The sequence below is a fragment of the Dipodomys ordii genome, unplaced genomic scaffold (assembly GCF_000151885.1).
Source record: "Dipodomys ordii isolate 6190 unplaced genomic scaffold, Dord_2.0 Scaffold113, whole genome shotgun sequence".
In the NCBI taxonomy this organism is placed as follows: domain Eukaryota; kingdom Metazoa; phylum Chordata; class Mammalia; order Rodentia; family Heteromyidae; genus Dipodomys; species Dipodomys ordii.
The window spans coordinates 2,578,373-2,600,139 of NW_012267329.1; the positions used below are offsets into that span (position 1 = coordinate 2,578,373).

Here is a 21,767-nt window from a genome sequence, read left to right on the forward strand (position 1 = left end):
GCTGGTGAGAGATGGCGTCATTTAGTCAGCTTGTGCAGAGCTGCTGCTGGAAAGGGATGGTTTCAGGGAATGAGAATATGTGAATTAAGGGAAAAAGGGTTCAGAAGGTGGTTGTAGGATGTGATATGTCTAGGACCCAAAATCTTTGGATTGCTCCCAGATCAGAAGAATGAACCAATCGGGGAAGCTGATAACATGGACAGGGGGCTCGGGCTGGCTTTTCTTTAATAGCAGGGTTTAAGGGCAGCTCTGGGAATCCAAGGTGATTTCATGACTATGTGTGACAGAAGTTAGCAGCTACAAACCAGAAAGCAATCTGAGGAAGCTTCTGTCTCCATGAAACAGCCTTCATGCACAAGCACCTGGCTGCAGCTGCTGGCTGGGTCAGCTCTGGGTAGCATCTGGGCTGAGGTGCGGTTTGGTAGGGTCTCTCAGCCCAGGACCAAGGATGCAGTGATTCTCACGCCAAGCTTACTTTTCCCTCTGCAGACCCTGCGGGGCATGTCATTGACCTGGTAAATGATCAGCTACCAGACATCAGCATCTCAGAGGAGGACAAGAAGAAAAATCTGGCGCTGTTGGAAGAAGCCAAGTCGGTGAGTGAGCGATTCCTGACCCGCCGTGGAAGAAAGTCCAGGAGCAGCCCCGGAGACTCCCCATCAGGTAGGGCATGGGAAGGAGGGTGCAGGTGATGTCCCTAGGCCCCTCCAAGGTAGGGGGGAGGCTAAGCATAAGGAGAGGATGACTGCAGTGAGGTGGTTGCACTGCAATGAGAACCTTGCTTTCGGGGAGTGTGTACTTCCTGCTTACCTTCTCTTAGGTCTCTTGGTCCCAGGAGGTCTGAATCTTATGAAAAGGATCCTGCCAGGAGAGGCTGTCTTATTTAGTTCCAGAAGCCTAAAATCCCTACCCAACTCTAGCCCTGTGTGTGACTGTCATGGTGACTTCCTGTTTTGTTAATAAACACTAGCCAGGATGATACACATGCCTGTGACTTGGGTCCCCTCTCTCCTCTAAGAGCTTCCATTGCTGCACAGAGACAAATCCTCTGTGGTGAGGCCATGTACACGGAGCCCTGGGTGGCTCTGCATGGTGGAGTCCTTCCCCAGGAGGCCTTGGCCTGTGGGTACCTCTGCAAATATCAGAGGGAGTCATCCTGGATTCCTGTGGTCTTCAGACATTTGGGGTTAGAAGACATGGTTTCCTGGGGACCTCAGCTATCCTCATGTTAGAGTCTTCTTCCTGAGCACAAAGTTGAAGCAGGTTTTAGACAAGTCTGAATATACATAGGAGGATAAGGAGAGTATTTGGAGTCAGCGCTATCCTGGGACATCGAGCATGTAGCCTTCAGAGATCCTACCTGTCGATCAGTGTCATTAATTCCTTTAAAAGCCTCGAGTTCAGGCTCAGCAGGCAGAGGAGTGTGACTCCCCCCTGTACCCTCTCATTACCTGAGGGCCCACTCTGTCAATATGGATGGGTGGGCTGTAGTAGGGGGTCTCTTAGGACAGTCCACAACTAGTTTCTGGCCCCAACAAAGCAGGCCCAGTTCCAGGGATGTGAAGAACTGGAAAGGATTGTTCTGTGAGGCTGAAGTTGTGACCCTTCATGAATGCCAGTTGGTTTGTGTCTGTCCCCACAGTTGCCTCCCCAGACCTTAGCCCCAGAACCTCTCCTGTACCTTCTAGAAGCAGCTCACTTACCGTCTCCACCCCACCAGGTGAGGCCTGGCACCCAGGTACTTCTGCTCCAAGATCTCCCATAGCGGGGACCATTCAGCCTGGCCCAAGAGGATGCTTCCTGTGACATTTCCCTCCCACCTCCACTTTGCAGCTTTCCCATTAAAGATGCCTCCTGGGTTTCCACTCCAGGGGCTCCTAGCTAGGCCTGGTTAAGTAGCCTCAGAGGATACTGATATACTATTCATTGAGGTAGACCAGTGTAGTGAGGCAGCAAGAGACATGTTAGGGTGAGAATGGAGAGAAGGTTATGGGAAGGGGTTGTAATGGGTTTTCTTTGCCCTGGGAGGACTCAGTGAGAAATCTCCATAGAGCTTATTTGGAAAGGCCTCTCTTATTTGGGCCTTCTTTCAATGGGCTGTGTCCAGAACTATACCCTCCAGCCAGCATAAACAATATTCCGTCTAGGTAAAGCTCAGGTTCAAGTTAGGAAGCCTGGGTTCACATCCCAGTATGGACACTTCCTGCCCTTAGAGGTCCCTCTTCCTCAGTTGCTTCACATGATGTCTTTGGAGAATCAGTGAGAGCCACTGCAGAACCTGCCTGGCATTCACGAGGCACACAAAAACACTGGTGTTTCTGGCTCTTGGGGCTAAGATTGCTAAGGGAAAATGTTGTGGGAGGGAGGAGGTTCTGTAGCAAAAGGCTACAGCTGAGGGTCTGGGTGCTGGACATCACTTCTTAGTGTTGGGACCATTCTAGGTTTGGATGCATGCAGCAGCCCACAGTCCCTTCTGCCCGGAGCACCACCACAGGTCTGTATGTGGCCCACTGGTCTGTATCTATTCCACTAGTCCCTACTCTCCCCCTAATACCAGGAGGTCCTCTGTGACCCCTGAGTGAGGTGCCGGGGAGGCTTTTTGGAGGACATTTTGGGAGGGAAGCAGGTCTCCCCTGATTTCAGGCTGATCCATGTCTACTTCCTACAGCAGAAGGGCAATGAGGCCGACGTCTCTTCATCTCACCCTGGCGAGCCTGTGAGTCTGAGCTTTGTCCAATTTAGAGGATTTAGGTGTGGGGACTCAGCCTCTTAGAAGCTTAAACTGGTCTGTGGTTAGCCTCTGTCTCTGTCTCTTTCTGTCTCTGTGTCTCTCTGTCTCTGTCTGTCTGTCTCTGTCTCTGTCTCTCTGTGGACAGTGAAGGAATCATCAGATACTTCTGCCTTATAATGAGACAGAAGTGGGGCGTCCTTCAGAGCAGTCATGTTCTCAAGCCTCCCCAGTGAGGCTAGCAGAGCGTAGCAAACCCCCAGGTCTAACCCCTGGGCAAAGCAGCCACCACTCCTGTCAGCACCAGGAAATTTTCAGGAAAGCTCAACTCGCAGTTGGGATTCTGCTGGAGGTGGCCAGGAAAATCTCATCACTGTTGATGAGAAAATCATAGCACCCCACATCTTGCAGGAGCAAGGTACCCAAGTACCGCAGGTGATGCAGAGGGCAGGTTAAAATTCAGTCATACCTGGAACTGAATCTGGATTAGAATCTTCTAGAAGAGCGTTAACACTTACATAGATTTGTTCATAGATTCCCAGACACAGACTCAGTGTCCCCTCACTAAGCAGGCTTCCTGAGGAATGAAAGAAGAACATGAATGGCAAAACTTCTGAGCAGTAAGATCACCTTGTCTGGGGCTCTTATTCTCTTTTGCATCATGGAGCTCTCTGAGAATTCCAGAAGGCAGTGGATTCTCTTCCCAGAAAAATATAACCCTCAACCCCACAAACATGCCATTTGTATACAATCTCAGAAGGTTTCCAGACCTAGTAGGGAGAGTGACTTTCTCTAGAGTGATGGATCTTGCCAAGACTAGAATCTGGGCAACTGACTTGGAGACAAAACTGCCTTATATCCAACTCTCCTAAGCTCCTAGTTCTTGGGTTGGTTTGGCTGGTTTTGAATTGCTGGCCTTTTCTGTTTGTGTATCTTCTTTACTGGCTCAGATCTGACTAAGAGGCTGTCTGTCCCCTTGCTACCTGGCCCACTACACTCCCTCCCCTCTTCCCCACAAACACCAATGAGCCCCTGAGCAAGGACTGTGTCACCTCCTTAAACTGTCTCCAGGGTCATAAATTTACTTCTTTTCTTCCAGAATATCCCCAAAGGGCTAGCTGATTGGAAACAGAATGACCAGAGGAAAGTGTCTCAGGGCAGGCTGATTCCTCGCTCTCCCACAGTTGAGAAGACCAAAGAGCTTGCAATAGAGCAAAAGGAAAACTTTGATCCTCTGCGGCACCCTGAGACCACACCCAAGGGCCCAGCTCCTGTCCCAAGCAGTGGTGGGAAAATGGCCCTGAATAGCCCCCAGCCTGGCTCTCCTGAGAGCGAACTGGGGAAGATGCTCCTGAAGACAGCTAAGGAGGACAATCCTCTGCCAAGAAGTCCAGCCCAAGGCTCAGCAGGGGTGGCTTCCCCTGGTCCCCAGGGAAAAGGCTCATCTGGAGAGCCCCTGGGGTCCAAGGTTGGCACCAAAGCTGAACTGCATGCGCCCATACCCCGGCCCCCTCTGATACGGGGGGTCTCCTGGGACAGTGACCCTGAAGAGCCAGGTCCCCGGCTGCAGAAAGTACTGGCCAAGCTTCCATTGGCTGAAGAAGAGAAAAGGTTTCCAGGCAAAGCCATCAGCAAGCCGGCCAAGGTGCCTGGACTCAAAGACTTCCAGATACAAGTGCAGCCTGTGCGCATGCAAAAACTGACCAAGCTCCGAGAGGTGGGTCCCTGTGGGCCCGCTGGGCAGGGTGTGCATGCCATGTCTCCCCTGGGCTGCAGTTTGGACCTGATACCAGTCCCTGGGGTAGGGCAGCTGTGGGCCTAGACTTGGACTCATGAGGCCCTAAAGGTTTCAACCTGAATAGCTAGATCCACCAGTGTGGCATCTCCGTAACACCAGTTTCTGATACTATGATCGCCTTTTATAATTGTTACTAGGCAGAGGTCAGTGTGGGATGTCATTGGCCACATAAAGCCACATTTCAGGGGAAGGTGGGGGTATGGAGGGAACATATAGGCCCTCAGTCCAGTCTGTTCTCCTCCTCCAGCTGGAGCTGATGGCTTATAAACAGGAGCCCTTGAGAGACTTCCTGGTCAGACCTACTACTGGGTTTTTTTCTTGTTGCTATAATGACATCCACTTGTTTACCATGGGCATTGGTGGGGGGAGGCGGCAGAATAGATTGCGAAGGACACAAGAAGTCCCCACCCAGAGGTCAACTCAGACAGGCCAAAGATTCCACGGAATCCTATGGAATCAGACTGGAATTCCATAGGATGGGGCCTGTCCCCCCTCCCACCCAGAGGGTATGTGGGGCAGGAAAGGAAGCAAAGTACGCTAGCAACTCTAGCGTGAGTGAGGAAGTTCCTTTGTTAACAGGATGTAGTCCAATACTGGCCCTTGTCCAATTCAGAAATCGTGCCTGGTGCTCTGAGGTGGAAGCTCAGGAGAAGCTGGCCCTGCCTGCTGATGTAAACAGTATACAGAATTTTTTTACCCACAGACGGAAAAGCCAAGTAACTAGTGGGTCACAATGGGGGCCTGGATCGATAATTATACCAGGCTAGGCCACAATTTCCAAATCTAGAGGAAGATAAAAGCAACTGGACCAGCCAGCCCAGGGATCTTCCCTCATGAATCTCAAAAGCCTTGATGACCAGCCATTCCCTCCTACTATCCATAGCCTTGCAGGTTTCTCTTAACCAACAAATAAAGCTGGACAGCCGAGGCCCCTTACTATCAGCCTCTGGCCTGATAGCTGAGCCTCTGGCCTGTAACCCAGTCCAGTGTGCTGAGAGCTAAGGGGTTAGGGACTACTTGCTTGTCAAGAGGGCCTGGCTTGTGACTTCCATGCCTGATCACGAGCACCCTCTGCTGGTCCCTTTCTTTTCTTCTTTACCTGTGGGCCAAATACTGAACTGGCTACCTAGGATGCTGGAAATCTATTGATGGCATAAGTCACAAGGGATGGGGAGTGCTGTCTCTCATCCAGGCATTTCCACTAGAGGACTCTGGTCTTGTGTTAATTGGTTTGGAGCAAACTTGGACCTCCTTGTGTCACATACGTGTAGTCAGCATGCCATCTCAGCAAATCCCTGCTGAGGCCCCACAGTAGCAATTCCCAGGTCTCCATTTGTCTGGAGGTGCCACTGAGGAGCAGCCCTAAAGGACCCTCCTGTACCTAAGAGCCTTTAACACTCCTGCTGTCCTGCAACTCTCTGCAAACCTCAGTCACTGTGATTGGGCTATTCATTTACCCAGACTTCTTTAACAAGGCTGATGGTGGCTCAGAACTCAAGGCTTGTAGGACTAATGGTGGGATTTCAGGTTCCTTTCAGGCTAGAAGTGCTGGTGCACCTCACATCTTCCCACACATCTTTGCCCGTGTACATGTGGTTCCCACCTAATGCTGGGCACAGAACCACCGGAGGAACCAAGAAATGAGCCCAGCCTGGTGATACTCTCTGCAATGTGTCTCTCTTTTCCCCACAAAGGAGCACATCCTGATGAGAAATCAAAATCTAGTGGGGCTCAAGCTTCCCGAACTGAGTGAAGCAGCTGAGCAGGAAAAAGGTAAGTGTGCAGGGCTAGAGCTGGACTGTCTGCACTGTTCAATGAGGGTAAATGCATGAACCCTAGACTTCCTGTCAGCAAGCCTGACACTCACTATTTGCAGATGGTGTTTCCTGCCCATGTAGAACCCGTCTACTTCCCGCCAGCCTCCTCTGAGCGCTGTTGGCAACAGCGGGTCTGGAAGGTGCCCCATGCCTGAACTTTTGACATTGCCTTTCTCCTCACACCCAGGAAGCTGCATAAATGGACCAGTTCCTCTTTTTGGGTCCCCAAGGCCATCTCTTCCTAATATGCTGTCACCACAAAGTCCATACCCAAGACCAACCCCAATGGATGGATGCAAGTCCCTTCTTCCAAGCCACCTGCTCTCCACCTCCCCACCCATTTCCACCACATTCATCTAAAAATAGGAATAGGGTCCTGGCCCTCCTACACACTACTGATGGACCCAGCCCAACTCCCATCACCCTTGGCACTGTCCTCCGCTCAATGCAGCTACTGAGCCTCACTGCAAGTTACAACTGTCCAGCTAGAGTCCTGGCTCTGGCACTGAGCAGCCATGTGGCCTGGGAAGGCTACCTGATCCCTTGGTGCCTAATCTTCCTCTTCCCTACTACCACATGTGAAATAGAGCTAATCAGTGTTGTTTCAAACATTATCAGGAGCTGGGCATGGTGATATGTACCCATAATCCTGGCACTTATGAACTTGAGGCTGGAGGATCTAAGCTTTAGGCTAGCCTCTTCTATATATGGAGACTATCTAAAAGAAAACAAAAACAAAAAAGTTGTCAGGGAGATAAATGAAATAAATAAATTATATTCACATACCTGGAACATGCTAGTACCTGATATAGAATATCTCCAGCGTAGAAGATCTTAAGGCCCAATTTGTGCTTTGGGTGTAAGAAGGTAATGCACATGTGCGCATGCATGTGTATGCCTGAATGTATGCGTGCATGCATGTCTGTGTGTGTGTGTGTGTACGTGCACACGTGCACGCATCTGAGTGCATATGCCTGCGTGTATAGCTCTTCTTCCAAGGTATTCTGCAGTGTGTGGTGCTAGTAGGCCCTGAGATAGGATTTCTTGAATAAATAATGGGAGAAATTGTATAAAATGTGGCAGGGGGGACCAATAACTATATTTCCACAAGGAGTGAAGCTGCCTTCAGAAGGACAAGTCTCTTCAGGCCAGACTCTGTCCCTCCATCTTCCCAGAGGAGGACAGGCTCCCAGAGCCCACCAATCTGTAGCCTCTGTCATTATCCATGTCCTGTCTCCTTCCTGACCTGCTGTCACTCCCTTCTCTGAATTATCCCGTTCTCTGGGTAGGTCCTTCGAGCTCAGAAACATTCTCCTTTCCTTACTCTCTTTTGTATGTCACAAAAGCAGAATAGGATGTAGCCAGTATGCTCTGCTCCCTCTTTTGGTATTAATTCTTGCCTATGGTAAATAGGCATAACAAAGTTTACTGTTTTCCTATATGAAGCATAGCATTCAGTGGCATTAAGTATGTGATGTTGTACAAACATTACCCCATCCTTTTTAGACCTTTCATCTTCCCATACTGAAACTTGGCACCCATTAAACACCAGAGCACCTTTTTCCTTCCCCGTCCCTAAGGCGACCATTGTTCACTTTTGCTGCCATGAAGCTGACCTCTTTCTCCAGTTGCCTCATGCAAACAAGTCATATAATATTTCATCCTATCCTTTGAAATGTAGTCACATATATACACACCAGAGGCTAGTACTGGACTTCCAGTTCTGTCTTATTCTGATCAAAACGGAACTATTTTAATCTCCGCTTTAATAATAATATTTCTTACTTGGCAATGGGGTTAGTTCTCCCTCATTGCTATTTTTCAGAATATTTGTTAATATTCAGGATATAGAGATTTAGTATAAAGTAATAGAAAGAGCACCTGGACAAGAAGTCAAGAGATTTGAGGCCCAGGCATGGTGGCTCAAGCTTGTCATCCCAGCTACTTAGGAGATGGATATCTGGAGGCTTGTATTTTGTAGCTATGCTGGACAAAAAGTTAGCAAGGTCCTGTCTCAACCAATAAGCTAGATATGGTGGTTCACGTCTGTAATCCCAGCTACGTTAGAGCATAGGTAAGAGGATTGGAGTATAAGACTGCCCCAGACAAAAACATGAAACCCTACTGAAAAAAGAACTAAAGTTAAAAAGGGCTGAGTTGTGGTTCAAGTGGTATAGTACCTGCCTAGTAAGTATGAGGTCCTAAGATAAAAATCCCAATTCTAACAACAACCAAAAAACCCACCAAAACAACAAAAACAGAGTTGAATTTACGTCCCAGCCCCAGAAACATATGAATGAATCCTTAAATACGTTCCTTAGCCTCTCTAGAACTACATTCACATTTGAAATTTATTGCATTTCTAACATTTTAGTTGTCGTTACTCTAGCTATACATTGGATTCAGAAAGGACTGCCTGAATTTTGTTTGACAATTTATAGGCTTATAATTTTCAAACATTTACTTTTCATTCAGTCATATAGTTGGTCTTTCTGTTATTGTAACATTCCATTCTTTTGACTCTAAAAAAAAGGAAGGTATTTTGTTTTGTTTGTTTTTGAGTCTCTTGCTATATAGCACAGACTGGCCTCTAACTCAAAATCATCTCGTCTCTACCTTCCAAGTCTGGATTCCAGGCATGCACCATCATATCTGGCTTATAGTCCTTTGTATATGTCTCATGTCTTATGGCGCACAGTCTGTATGATTACTACTAGTAGTATGATTATCACAACTAGAATGATTACTAATGCCATACACTGTGCCAACCACTTGGCAGTATTGACTTAATGCTCACAATAACCTTGAGAATAGATTTAATACCTTCATTACAAACAAGAAATTTGAGGGTTTTGGAGGTTAAGATCATGTGTTTAAGCCGGGCACTGGTGGCTCATGCCTGTAATCCTAGCTACTCAGGAGGCTGAGATCTGAGGATCATGGTTCAAAGCCAGCCCGGGCAGGAAAATCTGTGAGACTCTTATCTCCAATAAACCACTAGAAAACCGGAAATGGCACTATGGTAGAGCACTTGCCTTGCGCTGAAGAACGCAGGGACAGCGTCCAAGCCCAGAGTTCAAGCCCCACGACTGACAAAAAAAAAAAAAAAGATCATGTGTTTATTAACTGCTGAAGCCAGGATTGGAATCCAGATGCATCTAACTTCAAAGGCTCTTGGCCACTTTGCAGAACACCTTTTCAGATTCACAATCACACCACCTGTCATTTTTTTTTCTGCAATTTTTTTTAAATTGTGAAAATACTGTACAGAGGGGCTACAATTACATGGGCAAGGTAATGAGTACATTTCTTATCAAGCATTGCAGCCTTCTCCTTTGTTTCCCCTTCCCATCCCTTCCCATCTCCCGCACCCCCCTCCTCCTTGGCCAAAGTTGTAAAGTTCATTTTTCGACATAGCAACTTGTATATCTCATTGTTGCAGTGGTCATTTTTATTTTTTCCAACTCATCACTTGTTTTTGTTACTCTTTGTATCCATATTTATTTTATTATTGACACAATTCATTAATTTGACAATATGATAAAGAGAATATCACTCTTCTCTTCCATTCTCTTTCCTTGCCTTTTCCTTCCCTTCCCTCTTCCTTCTCCTCCCTCCCTCCATTTTGAGCCCCCTTCCTTCCCATACTTCCTTTCCTCCTTCCCTTCTCCTCTCCTTCCCTCCATTTTAAGACCAGGTCTTGTTATTTAATAAGTAGGGTGGGAATTGGATATATCCCTTAGCTTCAATTTTGTGGATACTGACATAATCTGGTGCCCTTAACACATAGTAAGGGAGCTGGAGGAGATGATTGCTAATTAGACAACCGGCTGTGTCTCAGACTGGGCTCCATTCATGTAGACAGATTTTGGTGGGTTTCTAGGTGCCTTTCACATCATCTTTTTTGCTTAACAATAAACTTAAGACAATTTAACTTTTAATTAATATGGAAAGAACTTAATTTTTAAATATATTTTCCCCACATATCTCTTATGAATTTTTTCTTCTTTTTTGGGGGAAGGGGGGCAGTACTTGTACTCTGGGCTTGCTAGTTCATGAATGGTGTTCTACCTTTTGATTCCAGTCTGGTTTTTACTGGTAAATTAGAGATGGAATCTCACGACAGGGATGACTTTCAACCATGATCTGGATTTCAGCCTTCTGAGTAGTTAGGATTATAGTCATGAACCACTAAAGCCTGCCTTTCTTCTTAATGTTTATTTTGATTCTATTTTTTCTCTATTATAAACAATGGTATAATGAACATTCTCCTATATGTGTCTTCACAGAAATGTGTTTTGCTTTTTTTCTTTTCATTTATTAAGTAGTTGTACAAAGGGGTTTCAGTTCCATGAGAAATGTGTTTTTATACGGGCTACTGTAAATCCAATTGATTGATCAAAAGATATTTATCTTTAAATGTATACACATACTACCTAATCAGCTTATAAAATTATGCCAGTTTAGATATCCATTATCTACACACTATCAAATTTGAATAGAGAGTAAACTGAATCTTAGAAATGAAATTATCAGGTATGTGAATTTGACTGCTATGAACATCAAATTTCAAAAAGTAAATTAACCATGGTTGGTGTTTAATAAATGTATACTCCTTCCAATTTTCTCACGTCTAGCTAAGAGCTCAAGCTTCATTGTTTGCCAGCTGTAAAGCCTCAGGCAAGTTTCTTATTCTCTTGGCATCCCCATTTGCCCATCTAGATGGCTCCTACTTTGCTGGTGGAATGTTTTATGTGAAACTTGTCCTTAGATCAGCAAGAATCTGACATTCATTCTGATTTCCATCATGGAGGTTGTAGAACTCTATCTTGTCAATCAAATGGGACATTCTTGAATTTGGCACTCCACAGTGCACAGAACAGTGTTGAGGTGTGGTAGACAGCTAGCCATACTGTCAGACTACAGTCTGCAGAACTGTAACTTCCTTCTTTTACATTCTGAAAACCCTTTCCCCTTCTGTACCCAGGACAAACAAAAGCTTTGCAAGCACCGGGTGCTGGCCCAGACAGTACTTACAGGCTCTCCACTCAACAACACAATGAGCTCATGTGGAAAACTTTAGGCTTTTAGCATGTTTAGTGACTGTTCCTTTGGGAGATGGGGAAGATCCTTATCAGAACATTCTGGAGTCTTCAGAACTTTGGCTCTCCTTCAGTTTCTAAGCACTGGAAGGCCCTTTTACCCAAAGCATCTGATCTCCCCAACAATCTAACACTTCCTTTCTCTTCCCATTTTGTACAGTGTTTTGTTCTTTGTTTATACGTTATTTCAAGGCAAAGATGAGACTGATAGTGGCAAGCTCCCAGGCTACGTTCTGGAAATGTAGTCAATCAAAACAAATGTTAAAGTCTCAAGCCCCACTGTCAAAGAGCAGGCCTTGTCCCAGCAGCGGTCCTGAGGCATTGCGGCAGTGTCCACAGCCTGCACTCTCAACCCCCTCCCAAACCAGGAGCCACTCGGTGGCCAGAGGAGTCTCCGAAATGCAAATCTGTTTAAGGGTCTTCAGAGTTTTATTCTGCTCTGAGATGAGGATGAGCACTGGAATGCTCAGTGGGATCTTCAAGGCCTTACGTGATTAACCCTCACCCAAGCATCTTCTGGGACCATTCCCATTTTGGCTTTCTTTCAACAACTCATTCCTCCCCCTTTTTAGGCTTGGCACATGCTGTCTGTTCCCTCTACATGGAATGCTCTCTTCCTCACTGCCTAATGGGCTCCCATTTAATCAAATGTCACTTACCTAGAGAAGCCTTTCCTGGCACCTCCAGTACCTTCATGTCCTCTCTCCTTTGTCAAATCAGTCACAGTGTGAAACAAAATGAGTTTTCCCCTGATTTAGCTCTCTCCTTTCAGATGACAAGCTCACTCTCAGAAGACTATAGCATCCCAGTTTTTCTTAGCGTTCTGTTCTTAGCTTGAAGCCCCATGCTTGGGACATAGTAAGCATTCAGTAAATGTGAGATGAATTCATGAATGAATGAGCTCACTTTCACTGTCTCAGAGAGGAAATCACAAGGGAGACAAAGCCACTATGATACGGCGCAATAAGATGTTAAAAGAACACAAAGTACTGAAGAACAAAGAGGAAGAAACAGCCGGCTCTGAAGGGTGAATCTTGGAAAGTTTCCAGGAGGAGCTTTGATTTGAGGGAGGGAGAGGCGCCTCCAGGCAGATGTAACAATAGGAACCAAGGAAGGCAGGTATCTTCTAGTACTTGGCATGTTTCAGGAACAGAAGGAATGCCATGTGTTCCAGACAGATAGGTAGCGAGGCTGTCACAGGGATCAGGAAGGGTGAAAGCTTTGAGGGCCAATTAATGAATTTGAATTTCAATTAAGACCCTTTGAAAAGCCAGAGAACCCTGCAGGTAAGGATCATTTCTATGTTTTAGGAAAAAAAAAATTCTGGCCCGGTTACAAAAGCTGCCCTTGCACAGGAGACACTGCGTGAGAGGATATGGAAACAACCCGGTCTTGGGTATGGTGGCTCTTGGGGAGGTGAAGGTTAGGAAGTTCTCCATTTCGGGCCAGTTCAGGGGGAAAATAAGACCCCATCTCAGCTAACAAATGGAGTACAATGGTGTGTGCCTGTCATCCCAGCCACCCAGCAGGCACTGCCATCTGAGCCCACCAAGGCAAAATGTTGCAAGATCTCATTAAAAAATAATAATAAAGAAGAAAAACAGGCTGGAGGTATGGCTTAAGTGGCATAGCATCTGGGTTCAAAACCCAAGATCACCAAAAGGAAGGAGGCACAGAAGGGAGGGAGAAAGGGAAGGGGAGGAACAAGCCTGGGGAGGGGTGATGAAATGGAAAGAGAATATGTGAGGGACAGGATGATGAGCGCTGTTAGGAGGTCGGTTGGCAGGGCATGGTGACTAGGGGTGGAGTTGAGGGGGAGACTAGAACGATCCCAAGGTATCTGTGTGCATGACTGTGTAGATGACGGTACATTAGTCAGGAACTGGGAACATGAGGTAGAGTCGGTTGAGGAGACAATGTGTTGCGTGGGACCACGTTGCATACTTGTGGGAAGCAGCTGGGATTCAACTAGTCTAAAAGACCATCTTGTACACCCCAAGTCTACTACTAACCATTGGGGCCTGGAGAATCTAGCTGAGCTTCATTACACCCCTCCCCCCATCCCAGAAAGTGATCCTAGTAATATTTACTTTGCAGGGCTACTCTAGTGCAAGGAATAAACAACAAAGAGCGTCTACTGTATGGCTGATACTCAGTGAATAGTAGGTGTCCAAAGTTATGTTTATTTTCTTATCATATTAGTAGTGTTTTAAGTGACAGTTATATATGTGTGTCTCCCTCCCCCCACTACCTCCCAGGGAGATAGATGTGAAGAAAGTTTATCTCAACCATTAGGCTTGTGTATTGGAAGAGCATTTTTGTCATCAGAGCTTGCTTAGCTAAAGCTCCAAAAGTTAGTTTTCCAAGTCCCTGAGATAACCAGAAATAATATTTCCCCTTTGGAATGATCTAGTACAGACAAATATGTTGAAAATAAGTTTATTGTTTTTGTTAGAAATGGTTTGTGTTCATTATCAAAAATCTTGACTAATAGTGAAAAATGCTAAAGAATTTTAAAAATAGCTTACACCAATTATCCCTTCCTCAAAAATACAGAAGAATGGAGGAAGAGGGGAGGGAGATAATGCTTCTTTGAAGTAAAACAATTACAGTGTAATTGGTTTGGATTAAACTGAAGTGAAACTGTAGGACTTGCTGAATTTTAGTGATTTCTTCCTCCAAAGAGGAGAAATTAGTTTGACAATGTATTATGAAATACATTAAAGTTGGGAGATTTTTTTTTTGCATCATATGTTTTAGTTTGAGTGATGTTATAAGCTCTGTGTCTGGCCTTTGTTTTAGGTGGGTTTGGTAAAACACCTGACTCAGAACTGATTGTCATGAAGGAAGAATTTATACTCACTGATTTCTGTAATTAGGAGGCACAGTTCATCAGGAGGCCTACTTAGGAGAGGATGGTGGTCAAACAGGAGGCCAATGGTCCTAAAACCTTTACTGGGGTTTTCATGGAAAGGGGTGGGCTAGGCAAGTGGGTCCTCTGTGCAAGTTTGGGATTCATCTGAATAATTTTACCAGGCACTAGAGTAGAGAAGAGGTGTGTAGTCTGATACTCAGCTCTGGGAGACAGTGTGTGAGAGATTGGTAAGAGAGATGCGTGGGACTGAAGCTTCTGGATTGGTTGATTTGTATGTGAAAGGTACACTTTTAAAACTATCTTTAGGTAGTTGTACAAAGGAATTGACATTTAACAAAGTAGTTTATAAATACAATGCATCTTGAGCAATGTCACCCCTTTCAACATTCTCACACATTCCTCCCAACCTGCCCTCAAAGGTATACTTGAAGGAGAGTTCTTCCCTATCTCCAGAAATTAGCTGTCCTTGAGAGGGGTGCACCAGGATTAAAGCCCCAAATCATAGAGATCAAGAATCCAGAAGATCAGAACATTTTTTTAAATTGTTGGTCGTGAAACTTGAACTCTGGGCCTGGGAGCTGTTCCTCAGCTCTTCAGCTCAAGGCAAGCACTCTACCACTTGAGCCACAGCGCCACTTCTAATTTTCTAGTGGTTTATTGGAGATAAGAGTCTCACAGACTTTCCTACCCTGGCTGACTTTGAACCGTGATCCTCAGATCTCAGCTTTCTGAGTAGCTAGGATTACAGGTATGAGCCACTGGCGCCCAGCAAGATCAGAACATTTTGTCACTACAGTCCTGCTTACTGAATTGCTGTGGGAAGAGATGAGACAGACAGCATTTTTGCCTACCTCTGTATTTCTTCCTGACTTCCTTCTCTGCCTACACAGATTCAGGATTCTTTGCATATCAGCCAGGTTGTAACACTTACATTCCATTCTGCAGTGATGGCTTCCACAGTTGCTTAGCCTTGGACTCATAGGTAAAAGGATTTCATGCTTATCACTAGTCCCTCTAGTGGCTTACTGTTCTCATTTATTATTTTCATTTATAATTTGTTTAGATGGATTTCATTACCCAATAGTTTGCTATGAGGGAACAGAGTTACCATGTTCCCTGAAATCTAACATGTTGGAAAATGTTGCCTTCTTCTTGAAAGACACCTTGCATGGTTATGAAATTCTTGAACAACTCTTCCCCTTGAAACTGTACATATTGATTCTCTGTACTCAGTGTTGACATCAGTTGTTTTTCCTTAACCCTCTTGTCTCCCTGTAGGTGTCTTTTTTTCCCTGTGAGAATAGTTAGAGAAGCATTTTTTTCATATATAATGTGTAAATAGCCAGATATGGTGGTACATGCCTCTAATCTTAGCTGCTTGAGCGGCAGATATGGAAGAATCACAATTCAAGACTACATTGGCAAAATTTGTTAGTAAGAGCCTATCTTAAAAAACAAGGCAGGCATGGTGGCATATACTTGTAATCCCAGCTATATGGGATGTTATAGGTAGGACAAGTAAGGTTTAAGACTGGCCATGGGCAAAATTCTGTCTGAAAAAATTGCTAAGGCAAAAATGTCTAGAGGTATAATTCAAGAGATACAGTCTTACCTAACAAGTACAAGACCATGAGCTCAAACCCCAGTTCTGCCAAATGAAAGACAAACAAACAAACAAAAGACCAAACTGGGAATAGTGAAACAAGCCTTTAATCCCAGCTAGTTAGAAGGCAGAGGTAGAAAGGCTGGCTTGAGCAATGGTGCAAAAACAACCTGAAAGTAAAGGCACTGGGTATGGTTCAAGTGGAAGAGCAGTTGCCTGAATCCTTGAGTTCAATCCTCAGTACCACTAACAAAATAAAAAAAAGTAATTATGTCATCAAGTGAGGACATTTTTTCTATTATATGTTTGAAAATATTCTTTGTCTCAGGTTTGCAATCTCAGAAAGGATATAATTTATGGAATGATCAATGGTGTCTCAAATCCAGGTCCATATTCCAGCTCTGAATACATCCATTTTTCTTTCCTTCTTTATACTCTTTTTGGTCAGTAAAGTTCTCCCACCCTCCTTACTAATTCAGTTTGAAGCTACATATGTTATATTCCTTTTTCCAATCTATTAGCTACTTCTATATTTTCCAGCTTCCTGATTAATTCTGTTATTTTGACTTTCTATTTGTTCTTTAAATACATGTCATCTTCCCTCTCAGGATGAAGGTTTCATCTGCATCCTGAATGCTTATTTTCCCTTTTTTTTCAGGTTCTCGTTTCTCCTAGAGTCAAGCATTAGTAGTATATTTTTTACACAGGAATGCACTGTTGCAATTTTTTATGTGTGTCTTGCAGCCGAGTTTTCATCCTGACATCTGTCTCCTACATGTTTCCCTTTTTTCCTCCCTTTCTACCTTCCTTCCCTCTTTCCTTCCTCTTTTCACCCTAGTATTTTTATATAGTTGCCATGTCACTTGTTTTCATTCTGTTTCCTTGTGATCTAGACATTTCTACGTAGATTTTCCATTTACTCTTATAATGGGATTGATTAATTTTCATCAATTCCTTCCTATCTTGCCTGAGGTTTCTTCAGCGCTTTAGCAGAAGACTGGGTGTTTTATGTTTCTTTGTTTTAGTGCTGCCTTGGTAGAGGGTGGAGAAATGAGGAAGTTCATCTTAAGCTGTTGGTAAAGTGTTTGTATAATTCATTTTGACTTCTTTCTTGTTTATAGTCTAAAATTTGAATTTATCATACCAAATTTGGGGCATATATAATGGGGTTTGGATGGCTTCACAAATTTAGGAAAGAATTGTAAAGATAGTTTGCCTAAGTATTTCTTTTTCAAAAATACTTGATCCAATCTTTTCCAGAATTCACTGGTCCTTCTATCAGGCAAAGACGGAAAAGATGACAAAATTGAATGACGCTGGCTACTAGAAGTGAGAAGTGGGAGGAGGGCTTCAGTGGAGGCTTTCCATCTGTCCCCTGCCCTTGGCTCTATCCAGAGGGGTTTGTTTTATTTGTTTTTCATCTTCCTTTCTGGTAAATTCCTACATGTTGTTCAAGGCAAGCAACTCTGATAAAAATACCACACTATCATTCTCCCTAGAAAAGTGAAATGGCAACATGGGCATTTTCCCCTTCTCTTTCATCTCTTCCAAGGGCTGGTGTGGTGGAATGAAGAACTTTCTTTAGAGAAACTTTCTCCACAGGCTGCTGACTCGCCGCTATGTCCACTTCCCTTTGAGTTATCACATTTTGTCAGAAGTGTTCCTTTCATATTTGCCTTCCAGAACTCATTCAGCGGTGGGATGGAAGCCACACAAGTATTCCTAATCATTTCTGTTTTTCTCTTGCTTTTTTTTTTTTTTTGGTCATGGGGCTTGAACTCTGGGCCTGAATGCTGTCCCTTGGCTCTTCAGCTCAAGGTGTGTGCTCTACCACTTGAGCCACTGTGCCACTTCTGGTTTTCTAGTGGTTTATTGGAGATAAGAGTCACACGGACTTTCCTGTTCAGGCTGGCTTTGAACCGAGATCCTCAGATCTCAGCCTCCTGAGTAGCTAGGATTACAGGTGTGAGTCTTCAGCGCCAGCTGCCTTGCCATTTTTTTTAAGAGTATTGCTTTTTCATGTATTCTTGCTTATATATTTTTGAAAAGCTTTAAGTACTTTCTTGTTAATTTGGTTGCACTCAAGAGGATGGTGGTTTTGCAGTCTACCAAATCTGGGATCACTCCTCAAGTACCTATTTTAATAAGGCCAGAAGTCCTAACTGGTTGATTTTTTTCCCACCTTCTTTCCTTCCCCAACCTAGTGGAGTTGAGGAGCAAAAGCTCCTGATATAGTGTCACTTGATGAACAGACATCAGATGGCTCAATCAATCATACAGAGTTGTCAGAGTCTGCTCCTCTCATATTCTTTGCTGAGTATGGTAGGGATATGGAAATATAGAGTGAAGCCAGAGGCAATTCAAGGTTTGCTATCTGTCATGTAGAAATATCAGCGAATAATAAATGCCAAGACAGAACCCAAGAACTGACAAGTCACTAAGAGGACATCTATTCTACTCAAATTATACCTAGAGAAAGATGGTTGATTTCCCATCTCTAACAGATGATCCTCTAGCTTCTTTATTTGAATAAATATCAAGAAACCTAGAAGTACCATTCTATTATTGAAAAACTCAGTGGATTTAAAGATTTCTTTTCTATGCATGTACGCCAGAATGGCATTCATGTCTGTTACTCTTACACTGGAGCTAAGCTTCCAATTTAGCTGGTTAATTGGAGATAGTCTTTCAAGCTTTCCTGCCTGGGCTGGCTTCGAACTATGATACTCAGATCTCAGCCTCCTAAGTAGCTAGGATTATAGGTATTAGTAATTGATGCCCAACAAAGATTATGTAACTGAATCCAGTTACATCTCTTCTTTTCTTTGCTTGGTCTCTCATGTGATGACCAATTGTCTCAATTTAGATGATCACTACAACTGTGCTTATAGTCCTGACCTCCAGCCCTGGAAAATGACCATGTAGGCCAGAAAGCTGCTAAACCAAAGGCAATAAGAGACAATAAATAGTAGATAAATGGAAATTATTTAAAAATATACATATATATAAATTGTTGCATGTAAATGGGAAGTAATCATTGTACATCATGAGGACACCTGAATTGACTAAAGAAAAAAACAACCATACAGATTTGGGGCACACGTGTGCAAGTGTGTGTGTGTGTGTGTGTGTGTGTGTGTGTGTGTGTGTACACGATGGGGTTTGAACTCAGGGCCTGGATACTGTCCTGTAGCTTTTTTACTCAAGGCTGGTACTCTACCACTTGAGCCACACTTCCACTTCCAGCGTTTTGCTTGTTACTATTGTTATTATTATTATTATAATTATTAATTTTGTCAGTTGTAGGAACTGGAGGCCTGAGTATTATCTCTGAACTTCTTCTGCTCAATACTAGTGCTGTACCATGTGAGCTACAGTATCACTTCCAGCCTTTTCTGAGTAGCTTATTGGAGGTGAGAGTCTTATGGATTTTCCTGCTCTGGCTGGCTTCAAACCACAATCCTCAGATCTCAGCCTCCTGAGTAACTAGGATTAAGACATGAGCCACCAGCACACAGCTGAAAAATTCCTGTTTCTATTCCTGGCTACAGGACTATGAAATCAGACTTCTAGGAAGGATCTGGAAGATAGAACTTTTGAATTTATTTGAGAAAAATAATTAGGCAAGACACTTCTTTTGTTTGTTTGTTTGTTTTTGCCGGTCATGGGGCCTGAACTCTGGGCCTGGGTATTGTCCCTCAGCTCTTCAGCTCAAGGCTAGCACCCTACTACTATAAACCACAGCGCCACTTCCAGCTTTTTTTTCTTTTTGCTTATGTGGTGCTGAGGAATCGAACCCAGGGCCTCATGCATACAAGGCAAGCACTCTACCACTGAGCCACCTTCCCAGCCCCGACACTTCTTAAGAAGCCTATAAAATAGGTTTTATTTTTCCTCCAAAATATTATAGCTAATCACCTCCCAGTTTCCTGAGCTCGACAGCTGACTCCAGCCATAGCATCTCCTGTATTTGGGAGTCTGAAGCAGGCAGCTCATGAGTTGGGCTACCTAGTGAGTTCAAGGGCAGTCTCAGCTATGTAGTAAGACTCTGTCTCAAAAAACAAGATGTGAAAAGATTCTGCTTGACACTGTGGGGGGAACTATTATGAGAAAGAATTTTGAACAGATAGATCTTGTAAATAAGGTCTGTAACTTTGAACAAGTTATTTAACCTTGTTGAGCCTTGAATTACCTACCTATAAAATTAGAAGGGCAAGTTCTGTTCACTTGGTCATTGTGAGGATAAAGTATGATGATAATTATAAAGCCCTTGACCTATAATGAAGTGCTTATAAGTGTTGAAGGTCTTCCTGGCTCTCTGAAACAGTACTGTTGTTTTTTCAAACATATCCTTTATAAGGAAGCACTTTTATTTTTCAGGCCCCCCTTCTGAAGTGTCCCCAGCTATTGAGGAAGAAGAATCAAAGAGTGGTTTGGACGTCATGCCCAATATTTCTGATGTGCTGCTACGCAAACTGCGGGTCCACAAGTCTCTCCCTGGAAGGTAAAATCTGAATGTAGGCTGCAACAGGTCCTGTGTTAGGTATTCTCTGGGCCAGATTCTAGGTGGAACACAGCAAACCAGTCTTGAATATTATCCCCAGAAAATCCAGTGGTCCAGGCTGGGGTAATATATCCAAAACAAAAAGATTAAGGAAGGGCCAGTCTGAGTGTTTCAAACCAAAGAGCAGGTTGGGTTCAGAAGCAGGTGCAATCCTTGAGATCATGAGGGTTACCAGGTATGCATGGTGGCAGACCGTCATGGGCACTTGGCCAGGAGATGTGGATTTCAGTTCAGAAACAGCATTTACGGGGCTTGGAAGGTAGCTCAGTGGTAGAGTGCTTGCCTTGCATGCATGCAGCCCTGGGTTCGATTCCTCAGCACCACATAAGCAAAAAGAAAAAAAAGCTGGAAGTGGCGCTGTGGCTCAAGTGGTAGAGCGCTAGCCTTGAGCTGAAGAGCTGAGGGACAGAGCCCAAGCCCAGAATTCAGGCCCCACGACCGGACCCCCCCCCAAAAAAAAGAAACAGCATTTACCCATAATGAGAGATTCTGGAACTAATAACTGTGTAGAAAGAAGTGTAGAATATTTGGAACCACATGAAGGCTTGCTTGGAAAACTTCTTTCACTCATGAGGAGAAAGTGCCTTTTCTTTTGGAGTTTCAGCTCCATTGCATGTACAATAGAGATCATGCGTATTCTGTCATTAGCGGTGGCGTGGTGCTGGCTAAATGAGATCAAGAGTAAGTAGAGATTTAAGATAGTATTAGCACATAGCAAACAGGCCCTTGGTAACTGTTAGGTTATAAAGTGACCATGATGGAGGTTTGAGATAGTGAAGTGTCCAGGAAGTCTGTGAAATAGGGTTCATACAGAGAATGACGTATTCTCTAATGAGATAATAATTAACCTGAGATACACAAATGACAAAATGAAGCATCTGTGCAAAAATTCTGAGACCTAGATTTCACCTGCAAAAGAGTGAAGTTACTAGCCTACCTCACATAACACACACAAATTAACTCAGACTTAAAAATGAAAGATTAACCCTAGAAAACTCTCAGAAGAAAACAGGAAACTTTATGGTCCTGAATTTTAGATATGGCACTAGAAATATAAGCAACAAGATTTTTTAAAATAATAGATGAATAGAAAAAAATAGATGAATAGTACTTCAAAATAACAAAGTCTGTGCTCCAAACATTACATCTCAAAAATGAAGGGCAGCCCACAGAATTGGAGGAAATATTTACAAATCATTTATCTGATATGGGACTTGTTGCTAGAAAATATAAGGAATTCTTATAACTCAGCACAAATAGCCAGTTTCTCAGGATGGGCA

The 21,767-nt window shown here is 44.0% G+C and overlaps 1 protein-coding gene across 5 annotated transcripts in view; it reads left to right on the plus strand.

Annotated features, from left to right (window-relative positions):
* Positions 1-21,767, plus strand: part of Mrvi1 (murine retrovirus integration site 1 homolog) — a 102,719-nt gene that overhangs the window by 50,680 nt on the left and 30,272 nt on the right. For 2 of the 5 annotated variants that reach the window (XM_013028720.1, XM_013028724.1), the window contains 7 exons: positions 490-663; positions 1,643-1,720; positions 2,442-2,494; positions 2,672-2,716; positions 3,828-4,445; positions 6,221-6,299; positions 20,304-20,427. In XM_013028720.1, the coding sequence (XP_012884174.1) occupies positions 490-663; positions 1,643-1,720; positions 2,442-2,494; positions 2,672-2,716; positions 3,828-4,445; positions 6,221-6,299; positions 20,304-20,427 (1,171 nt within the window). Of the gene's footprint in view, positions 1-489; positions 664-1,642; positions 1,721-2,213; positions 2,216-2,441; positions 2,495-2,668; positions 2,717-3,827; positions 4,446-6,220; positions 6,300-20,303; positions 20,428-21,767 lie in introns of all 5 variants that reach the window. The other 3 variants (XM_013028721.1, XM_013028722.1, XM_013028723.1) reach the window with 3 other exon arrangements.